The following is a 12,189-nucleotide window of genomic DNA, read 5'->3' on the forward strand; positions in this document are numbered from 1 at the left end:
AAATCTTAGGTAGACATATTTGATATGATTCAGTTATGCAATTTAACAATCTATAATCTACTGCCATTCTAAATTTTAATTTGCTAGGATCAGTATTAGGTGGTGCTTTCTTTTTGACAAAAATTACTGGAAAACTGTAACTTGATGTCGATGGCTCTATAATACCTGCTTCTAACAATTTGGCTATCTCCTCTTGGGCATATTTTTTAGCAATGCGAGGAATAGTGTATGGTCTAGTTTGAATTGGAAAGTTATGTAATAAATTAAATTGTGGCACGACCGCATCAGTCTCACCCAGAGTGGTGTAAGATTTTGAAAACACAGCTGAATTTTTTATGAGCATTTCAATCATCTTATTTTTTTGTTCTGCTTCTAAATGACTTAAATCAAAATCATCTGGGCTTAATTCCTCCTTTCTTAATTGTTTAATTTCTTTTAAAGTTATATGGTTAATCTGCAAATTTTGTTGCTCTCTAGGTTTTTCAAATTGTTTTTCTTCAACTTTATATACCTTACCAATCTTTTCACCCTTTCTTAGAATAATTGCGGCATTGGAATTGTTTTCAATTATGGTGAATATATATTGCCTGTCACTTATCTCATGAATTGAATCAGTCACACCTATCTTGCCCACTTTTCGCCTGTCTGGTGAGAACATTATTTGCTTTTCTTTCTGCATATTAATTGGAATGCTTAACTTTACTATCTCTGCTGTATTTGGCGCAATTCTGGTATTCAATACTACTCTTACAATACCCGAATCCTCTGGTCTACTATTCTTGTCTACCTTTTTTGCATTAATATTAGTACAGTTTTTTCTTTTGTCCAAAAGATCAAAATATGTGTTATCAATGATTAACTGACTTTTATCTGCATCTATAAGTATCTTATTTTTTTGAATAAAATCATACCCTAAAATCATTTGATAATTTGTGTTCCAATTATGTTGTGTAACAAAAAATTGGTTGGCAAGCCATTTATTTCCTAAACGAAATTTTAAGTTTACAGCAGATACATATGGGATAGTAGCATTATTTAGCGTATGTATTCTTACAGATCTGCTTAAGTAATGAATCTTTGTGTACTTTTTTATTACTTGCAAGGTGTCTGGCTGTATTAAGCTTAAATTTGCACCTGTATCAAGTAATGCTTCTACCACAAAGTCGCCAAATTTGATTTCTATTACTGGTAATTCTGTGATACTATTAGTCTGGCAAGAAGCTACCAATTTTTGTTCATTACTTTCTTTAATTTTGTGTCTGAATCTTTCATGTGTATTTGGCCTATTTGATTTCCTTACTTTTTTTTATTTTGTCTTGTTTCCCCCAAATTTTTTTATGGGCACTTGAGTAATACTTTGTGTATCTGGGAGATCTGCAAGTACCCTTCATTAGTTTAAATTATTTGTACGAGTATTGTATCTTCTGTATTGTGGCCTATTTCTATTACTGTTCTGTAGTCTATTACCTTGCGTGAAAGCATACCGACTATTATATCTATTCCTTCTATTGATAAAGTTACCCCTATAAAAATTTCTTCTCTGGTTGTTTCTAGCCTGTCTATAATATTGAAAATTATTGTTTGAAGGAAAATAAGGACACTCTGTAGTCCAATGATTCTGTTGGCAAATATGACAAGACTCTCTATTACTACTACTTGGTGTAGTATTATTTTCTAGGCTAGTTACATTGTTTACGCTACCATTAGGTAAAATTTCATTGAATTTTTTTTGACAAATCCTCAATGGCTCTATTATTTTGCATTTGTTGCATAATTAATGTATTTAATTCAGGTGAAAAATCATGTGTCTGTGAGCTATTACCAGAATCCTCCAATGCTTTTTCTATGTTCTTTGCCTGTTTAACAGTAGTAGCAAAATCAATAGGTCCTAGTTTTTTAACCTCCAGTCTTAAATCTGGTCTGAGAGCTTCTAAGAATTTTGAAAGCATTGCTTTTTGAGTGAGGTTATGTACCTCTTCACTCGAACTAGGATAGCACCCAAAATATTTTGTGGCATAAGTATTCACTTTTTCCGCTAAGTCCTCCACTGACTGATCTGGGGTCTGTCTAATTGCGTTAAAGTTATTTTGAATTGTGTCAAATGACTGAGATTTTGCAAATTTTTTACTTAGTAATGCTTTTAAATCATCAAATGACATATCTTTACACGATTCATTATCAATTACAAATTTTAATGCTTTACCCCTCAATTGAATTTTTAACACCAAACTTTTTCTGTTCTCATTCCAGTTCTCTAAATTTGCCATTTGGCATAACTGATCTAAAAAAAACGTTATATTTTCGTCATGCTCCCCTGAAAAAGTAGGCAGAGCAGTAGCCAGACTCATATTCATTACATTATTTTTCTTAGCCATTCTGAATCAATTTACTATACTTTAGTACCACTCTAAATTACTATTATTATTACTCCTAATATATAGTACATTCATAAATACACTATTGTAACTTATCGAAATTTTTCACATGGATACAAGTTATTACATACTCCTTACCACACAATATGATATACATTCAGGAATAATTTCTTAAATACTGACCAATTTAGAATTGATATTACCATTTTCACATATCTACTTTTTATCATTAAAGTATTTCACATTAGCAGGAAACAGTCATATGGAATTCTATATATATATATATATTTTTTTTTTTACATACGCAATTTTCAACTTTTTCTTAATGATTCATATCAGATAAACACAAAATTCAAAATTTTATCCAATCATTACTAATATTCACCTATTTGATATCAGACATCATCACAAAATTCAAAATATTTAAGCAATTATCAAACTGGAATCACATGTGTAGTTATATTTTTAGGCATAAGCATAAAATGGTTCTCTACCTGAAATGAAACAGTTAAAACTTAATTTCCCTTTTTTTTTTACGGCACCATAAATGTGCCTTTATTATTTTGATCCTGGTCACGGCACCATAAATGTGGTGTTGCTGGCCTTGATCGTATAAAGTGTCGATACTAAGAATATCGAGTACAAATTAATTTTGCGTAAATACTTAAACTAAAATTTGGTGTTTAGTACATTGCATAATCATTACTAAATAGATTAACAAGACTTACCCACTGATGCATGCATGAGCCGATTATTTTCTTTTTCCAATCACATTTTTATTTCAATACACATACTTTCTGGATTAAATAAGACATATTTATCACACACATATACATACTAAAATATCATAACTTAGATACTCGCAATGCGATAACTCAAATGGAATGTCCGTGGAGTGCCGACGCGTGACTATTCGCGCAATTATGTTCCATCGAATAATTTTGCGGTTGAAACTTGATGAATTCTATCTTCATATTATCGCGCTGTCTGGTTACACACTTATAAGCTCTTCTTTTTTCCTTTTACATTCATATGATCTTTACACACATCGCACGTGGTGACACATTGCTGGTCCAGCACATCTTGAAGTCGAACAGTTACTTATATTCTGCTTGCGCGTTTATTTTATTCACAAATTCCACACACTTGCGCGTATATTATATTATTCACAAATCAAACTTTTACTTTAAGTACTGGATTTCTTCATTCTGCTTCTTTCTCGGCAAAATTAGACAGGAACAAATGGCGACTGCTGAGTGTGTATGGCCCGAAGGCCCACACACTCGCTAAACTCGACGTCAGGCAGCAAGAGGGAAAAAACGAAAAAGAGAGACTAGCGGCTCAAAACAGGGATGGCTGTGAGCGGCTCCTTACGGAAGGCCTGTTATGCGCATGCTCACGGACATGGTGAAATGTATTTATTTTCTGCTCACGGACATAGTGAAATGTATTTATTTTCAAATGATTATTGGGCTACTACATTTGGCTATTATGCGCCACTTGGCGTTGTTTCTATCAATTATCGGAAAATTCGAATGTGAGAGTGGTTCCTTTTTCACTTTATATATAAATAATATTTGTCACACATATGATAACTGTTTTAAATGTTGAAAATGAAAGATCTGCTATTTAGATAGAGTTCATTGCGAACAATGAAAACTGAACAGTTAAATATTAAAATTCTTTCCGTGAAAACATTCACGTTCAGCTTCCGAGCCATCACTAGGCAGAAGAGACATTTTTCGAATATTATGATAGTGCTTCTGAGAACAAAATAAGAGAAATTCCTGTCATAAAAATAAATATTTTGGGTGCTAGTTTCCCTAAGAAAGGTCCTCCATGGAAGCATCCCTTCCCTTAGGCAGATAGTCCATATGAAGTTAACCTAACCTGAAAGTAATAATTTTATTATGGATTGATTTGAAGACATCTTTAACAAACTTAAAAAAAAAAAAAAAAAAAAAAAAAAAAAAACCTACAAATTTCAGAATTTTTTCTCTAATAACCATAATCATATTTATTTAGTTTTCGAATAATTATTTGAGTATTTTCCCTTCATATATAACTTTAATGCTCATGTAGATTACAAAAAAATATTTTCCTAAATTTTAAAATGTTCTATGGGAATCAAAGCTATTACATTTAAAGAGGTTTGCTAGTTTAATTGAGAATGATGAAATGTGTGCTAGCTACCTAACAGAAGGAATATCTTTACTGAGAACTAACGGATTAGGATTATTTGGATTATGTAAAAGTATTTTACAGATATCTGCCTTAAGCAGGAATGCCTCACGACCAACAATAGAAACTTCCACAGAAGCTCTAGGGTTATATCAGAATCTCCTTCTAAACAAACCTTCCAACTTCATGACTGAAATTCATCGTTGCATAATATAGTAAAATTAACTTTCTTACATCAGATTTCAACCGCTTTATATACCTATTATGTAGTCATTTTATTTCTATCGTTATATTATTTATGCCCCATTTTAGAGAATTTTAAAAATGCAAATTAAAAAAAATAATAATGAAATAGTGGCAATACATGGTTACTGACTTTCGTAAATGTTTCTCTTATGTAGTGTGATTAATTGAGTATGACATACTTCTTCATTTATGCTTTCATCACCTATAAATTTAGATTTTAGAAGTATTAAATGTTTAAAAATTATTTGTAATAAGATGTTCTTAAACGAGTTTTGTAGTTCTTAAACAAGTTTTGTGATTTCATAAAGTAAGAAAATTGCCCAAATCAAAAATAAATTTTTATTTTACTAAAAAAACCATATAGTATATCATATAGTAATCATCTATAAAAATTTCATACAGTATTTTAACACTTGAAAAATAAGGAAATGTAAGAACTCAATAACAAGTTTTAAAGTACATAATAAATTACAAAAAGGGAAAAAAGAAAATTATCTTGCAGTTTCAGATACAAAAATTTTATCATAAAATGTTTTTACTTGATTTTCAGCTACACCGCATACTAATAATAGTAGCAAGTAATAAATTTCTTCAGTTTCATTTTCAAATAAACTGACTTAAATCAAACATCTGAATGTTAGACACATAATTTGAAAAGATTCTCTCTTTTTTTTTTTTTTTTTTTTTTTTTTTGGCATATAACCATAACTTGATTTTTAATGCTGAGAACAAGCATAAAAGATCTAAATTATATATCCTAACTTGTTATACGATTACACTTAGATAAAGCAAACTTTGTAATACTAAAGACATAGTTTTTAAGGTTTGAAATAATTTTCAAAGCAAAAACTTCAAACATCCAACTTCTAACACAAATGCAAAACACTTTATATTAGCTCTACATACAATAGTAATAAATAATTACCTAGGTTTGAAATATTTTTTCATGAATATAAATAAACAGGTATTTAATGTTCTGATGTCATTTTCAGGAACAACATGCATGAATAGATTCACATAAACTCTACATTAAATAATAGCTACATTATTTGAAAGAATATTAATGCTATTAGTCAATATACAAAACACTTTCTTCAAAATTAGAAAAACTCCATATATTAGAATCAAACTTGTGATTAAATTCACATCAATTATGCATTTGGACATGGCAGATACAATCTGAAAAGGGCCTAATTGATTTAAGTGAATAACCGCAGCCTTGTGTCAAATGATATAAAAACCCTTTACATTCAAATTTTGTCAGAATCATACAACATTTTTTATAATAATTCTATTTACATCAGAGTTCCATTATTACCTACATTTGAAATTACCAACATATTTATAAATAAGGAGGATAACAGTTTTCTGATTTTATTCTCAGAAGCATAATGTGCATTAATAGATTCATATACGCTGAATCTTGAACACACTAATTTAATGAACCTTAATGCCATTAACTAATATCCAAAAAATTTTCTTCAATACAGCAAAAAATCATGAAACACTCAGATCAAAGCAGAATCAAATTTGTGATTGAATTCACATAAATCATGCATTTGAACATGGCACATACAATTTGAAAAGAAACGACATTGTTTCGACTGCTATAAAGGCCCTTATATCCAGATTTTACTCGAATCATGAAACATTTTTCAAAAGTTATTATTACTTGTATTAGAAATATACCTTCATGAATATAAATAAGCAAGCAATCATTTTTTTTTTTTTTTTACTTCACTCTAAGAAACATCATGTAAATAAATAAATTTTTATTAACAAACATTTTAAACTATAAATATACTACTTTGAGGGATTTTTAATTCTATAAAGTTATAACAAAAACACTGTTTTTCAGTAGCGAAAAGCATTTTAAACACCACGATTTTACAATAATTATATATATGATTAAGTTGACATTAACTAATTATTTTAAATTAGACATAAACTTTTGAAAAGGGCCTTATGACTTAAGTAAATAATTGCAGTATGTATTTTTATAGATACAAAGGACTTAAATAACTAGATTTTCATTTAAAAATACGGTACAATTCCGTTATAGGGACCGCAAAAAATCACCAAAACTATTGTTGATGCCAAAATAATTATGGTAACCTTAACTCAAGAAAAGCATAATAATAAAAAATAACTATCTAAGAGTATTATTTTAATTTAGATGAAAGTTTACTTTCATATAATACACTTTATTATTATAAGTTAATATAAACAAACGGCTAATTCTAACTGTAAGAAAGCATTATTGTAACTATCTAAGATTATTAATTTAAGTTGATGGAAGGTTAACTTCATATATTACACTTTTTTGTTAATTTAATTTATTAAAAAAAAGGGTTAAAAATAAGTGAAATTAAACGGGAGGCATAAAATTTTTAAGATCCTGCAACATCGCAGAAAAAATTTCAGTTCTTTTTTTTTTTTTTTTTGTGCAAATGTCTATACATAAACTCGGACAAATAAGAATTGAAATGTGCCCCGATGGTGTTTATTACGCCATTTAGCACTGCCCGACAGTCGCTGTATCGTTTGCGTATGGTCCCCGTTTCGGGGTCCACAAAATTCTAGTTGTGGTTGACAGTAAAATGTTCAATGCCGACATATCGCAGTTCATCCAACTTATATGATTTCTAGCAGTCAGTATACATAATGCTTCCTTCTGTGACATTTTCCTTTATGATGTTCGAACATGAGTGGCCGAGCGATAAAGTCGCTGAACACTGGTAGTTCGGTCTGAGGTTTGAATCCCGCAAACGGGCTGGCTGTATGGACAATTTAATGGTTTTCTCTATGTGTAACGTGTATACAAGCCAGTTTCCCTTAGAAAGTCCTCCACACAGGCCTCTCTTCCCTTAGGGAGATAGCCCTCGAGGCTTTGCTCTAATCACATAAACCAAACCAAACCTTTATGATGTTCCATAAGGTTTTCACCGATCGATCTGGAATAGCGACTAAAACATTCTTTTGATTCTCTGCACAATCCACCGAAAACCCATTGTGGCAGAAGAAGACGTCCAATGTTATTCTTGCTTCTACTGAAAAGGCTTTTGTCTGCTTCATAATTTTTTCCACATCCACCGAATTTCAACTTAGGCTGAGAAATTAAAGCTATGGCACACACCTCACGCATATCTTCCAGTCTACAGTTGTATTGTGATTCATCTTCAGTTGGAGTTCACAAAATTCAATAGATGTCACCTCCTGATACCAAAAATAGGTGAGCCTGCCTATCAGTTATAAGGAAGGGGATTTTCGTTCCTTCAATCCAATATCTGACTTCTTAATCCTTTCTTCAGAATACAGGTTCATTCCTGCACCTCCATTTCGCTATTGAGTTACCGCTAAAGCATAATTTCATCTCGTGGTTTTTCGATCATAATATTCTATAATGAATGATGTCTTTTCTTTGGAAAAATTATATTGCAGACATTTTGTCATTGGGCAATTCCCAAATTGTTAGATCCATATCATTATCAAAAAAGAATAAAAAAAATAAACCAGTATTCCAATGGCGACTTACAAATATTACCCCCCCCCCCAACGGCGGGCCTTTGGCTTGGCCACAACTAAGGCCAGGTGGTGGTCACTTTATTATGGAGGCACCTAATAAACCAATAGGGGTGTGCGGAAAAATCTATGAAGGAACCAGCAGTTATAACCATGCCTTCTCCGGAATTCGAGCCTAGGCCTTGTCGTATCGCAGTCAGCTTCCCTAATCAATATATCATGTGGGCGATGACTTACAAATATAGAACTATTTAAATTTATGTGGTGTGAAATCGCCGCTTTCGTTAGATTTTGCGCATATATTTTTGCTGCAATTTGCTACGGCCCCTATAATGGAATTATACCACAAAATAGTACTTTTATTTGAATTGTGATGTTTTATACGATAAATAACACCAAGATTGAAAAATTCTTAAGCATACAAGTCTTGCACAATGAAAATATTTAAATTACCTTTGCAAACCTAACTTAACATACTATGTCACTTTATGTTTCTCTTTATATAAGTAATGTACAATTTTCATTATTTATAATATAATAAATTATGTTGATTTAGGGCCACTTTAACCCTGCAAGAAGTATAAATGTATACTTAAAACAAACAGTTTAAGAAATTGTGATTTTAAACATAGCATTAAGAAAATATCATCCAAATATAAAAAAGTTGCTTTTTACTGATTCTTGAATTTTTTCAGTTTCGTTTCATTTCTTTCAAGTGAATTTGAAGGAATGTTTTGTACATAATTGTTCAAACATATATTTAGAAATCCTAACGACACTCATGTTTATTATCTTGTACAGCAAATTACATTCACAGCATCTTTTATTAATACGTACATACTATATTACAAAAATAACTGAGATGAGCCTCAGTTATTTTTGTAAGAAGCTGATGGTGTAGATGAAATGCTTTTCGTACTTTTCAGATATAATAGTCTGGAAAAGTAAATATGCAACTGATATCAATGCCACCATATTTTCTGCTGGGTCTTTGAAACCTCCCAAATTTTACAGTATCAATATATACATAATTTGTTTCCACTAATGTTCCATTTTTTCCGCCAAGATGCAGAAATCTATGCAAACACTTTAGTTAGTTTCAATATTACTTGCACAATAAACAGCAATTGTATGTGAAAACTTCTGCAACAGTGTCTGAAACTGCAACCAATTTCACCGACCATTGGAAATAATTTCATTGATTAATACTTTTATGAACTTCTTTTACATCTGAAACTCCTGTAATAAACTGCTTTAGAGAGATGTATCGATAGGAATTAGAATGAAGCTGAAGAATAGACTTCAATTAAATTTTTTTTTCTTTTATATTCCAGGATTTGCTGTACTGAAATATAGTAACTGCCTTCAGACATCTGATGAAAATCTGTACTCAAATTTGTTTACACGTTAAAATTAATTTTGACCTAATTACTAAAAGTTCTTAATTCTATCGATGATAGCATATATAGTGTGAAAAAGAGCAAAAAATATTTACTTGCGTAAACATTTGAAATGACTTTTTTTATTATCGTTGTTATTAATCTCACTGATAACACCTACGCTAATTCAAATGAAACGCGAAACGGTGGCGAGAAATTACAATATGTTTACCATCATTTGTTGGCGATAAAAAGAAACGGCGCATGCGCAGTTCGTTCAAAAGATTTTCTCATAGGGAGCCGTTCACAGCCATCCCTGTTTTGAGCCGCTAGTAAAAGAGAGAGAGACAAGACTTAGACTCTATTAGATGATATTCTAGTACAGTTTTGCTTTTAAGCTGAAAGATTATTTTTACGAGGGTTAGAAGACAAATAACGTCGCATCTCATATGAATATGGGAACTATGCTGTGACTTAAACATAACCTTGTTTGCTCAGTGATAAAGACGGAGTGACAATACGAGACTTGTTTGTTCTAGAACCTTTGACAAATGGTGCCGATTATCATATCCCGATCCCGAGTCCAGAATCCAGAGAAAGATGGCAAGCTTGTTTATTATCGTTAATCCTCCCTCTTTGGGAGTATTAAACAGTCGGCCTATGTAGAGCACCCTGGCAAGGCTTTCTATAAAACAGGTGAATACTGATAGTTTGGGCCATTTCAGATAAATTAATTAATAAGTGCGCGGCTATTAGTATAAGAAAAAGAAAAACTTTGAAAAATAGAACTGACATTTCATTTGTCAAAAGCCTTTTTAGGAATACTGCAAAGGTAATGCAATGTTTATATGATAAATAATGGATTTGGACAATATTTTTAATAGTGAAATAGTTTCAGATAGAAAACTGCAGTTGATTTTTAAAGTAAAAATGCCCTCTTTATTTACTTTCTGTGTTCAGTTGCTATCATACGGAAGATTAACTATCGCTTTTATTGGAAATGGAGGAGCCTAGACTTTGGATGCAGATAAAGTGACAAAAAATTGCAGACATTTCTCAAAAATGTATTTTTTTAATCTGTAAATACGCGATTAATGATAGTTATCTATATTGTGATGTTTCATAACTGCTGATATAGTTATACCTTTATAATTACAAAAGTAGTTTTATCACCAAAAGAAGAATGATAAAATTCGAGAGTAAATCGCGGGTTAAGCAGTGAAAATCACCAAAATTTCTGGTACCTGAAATTTACGCTAATAATCTCGCGTTCTTAACATTTCAGATGGGGGGGGGATATGCGCCCAAAACAAAACAATAACCCAAATACTGGTTTGAATGTAACTATATAAAATTACAGTATACATTCTTTAATTGAAATTCACCATTTGTAAACCAGTCACTATCTACAAACGTATTCAACATCATTATTTCAGTTCAAGATGTTTAATATTTAACTGGCTATTTTGTTCTGTGCATTATAATGCAGGTACACATATTTTTTTAAATAAAATAGCAGGTTTTAAAAAAGGATGTTTTGGGACCGAAATACTTTTTCGGCACTAACAAGCATCGAAGGACAACTTGCAAAGCCTGTCAGTGCTTTCGGTAGGGTTTGGTTTATTTGGTCCATCGATGTTTACAGTGCCAAAGATTTTTCTCAGGACTTTTCCTTCAAAAGCATCTTCAGTAATCTCGTATTAATGTCGGGATTTCACAGCCGTACGTAAGTATTAGTCTTTCTTTCCAATGATCGGACACTTGCTAAATAAGCAGTCATCCGAAACAGCTGAACACATAGGTTAGTTAACCACCTCATCACTAAGAACGTTCCTCAGCTTTCACTATAGTGGGCAACCTATATTATACCAACAACATAGGGATATAGAAAATTACTTCCATCCATGCTTTCTCCGGGTTTCGAACCGGGTGCAAATTATATGGCAGCTGGCTCAGCTTACTACCATTAAGAACTGAGTGCCCACTGATCCAAGCCATATCCAAAAAACAGTTTAAGAGTTAGTATTATATACAAAATTTTATTCTAGGAGCTTTCTTTTAATTTTATCATTCCGTACTCTAGGATAATCTTATCTGGGATAAGAAACGACCTTTAACCAAAATACTGGTATAGAAGCTTCCATTTTCTCAGCCAACTATGACACAATATGTGGTAAATGACATATAGCATAGGATATGTGAGAAAAATTAAACTGTGGATAATAATGTTAAACTGTATTTGATGTATTAATTTAAAAGTCAAACAACAAAAATCAGCGTTATATTTTCAAATTTTCACAGGACTAGCTTCGATGGTTTTATCGAACCATCATCCTCAGCTGCAAAAGTGCAATCGATTTGCGCTTTTGCAACTAAGGATGATGGTTCGATAAAACCATCGAAGCTAATTCTGTGAAAATTTGAAAATATAACGCTGATTTTTGTTGTTTGACTTCTAAATTAATATTTGTTCGGCGTATTATTGT

General features: G+C 31.5%; 1 protein-coding gene across 5 annotated transcripts in view; it reads right to left on the bottom strand.

Annotated features, from left to right (window-relative positions):
• LOC118192035 (solute carrier family 52, riboflavin transporter, member 3-A-like) overlaps positions 1-12,189 on the bottom strand; it is a 99,596-nt gene that overhangs the window by 42,799 nt on the left and 44,608 nt on the right. Inside the window, exon 1 of one of the 5 annotated variants that reach the window (XM_085826613.1) lies at positions 3,104-3,125. The exons of the other annotated variants lie outside the window; for them this stretch is intronic. Within the exon in view, the coding sequence (XP_085682739.1) occupies positions 3,104-3,115 (12 nt within the window). The 5' untranslated portion in view covers positions 3,116-3,125. Of the gene's footprint in view, positions 1-3,103; positions 3,126-12,189 lie in introns of those variants that run through there. 5 annotated transcript variants of the gene reach the window in all.

The sequence above is a fragment of the Stegodyphus dumicola genome, chromosome 1 (assembly GCF_044657685.1).
Source record: "Stegodyphus dumicola isolate Sdum_Otavi_A_Nest chromosome 1, ASM4465768v1".
Lineage (NCBI taxonomy): Eukaryota > Metazoa > Arthropoda > Arachnida > Araneae > Eresidae > Stegodyphus > Stegodyphus dumicola.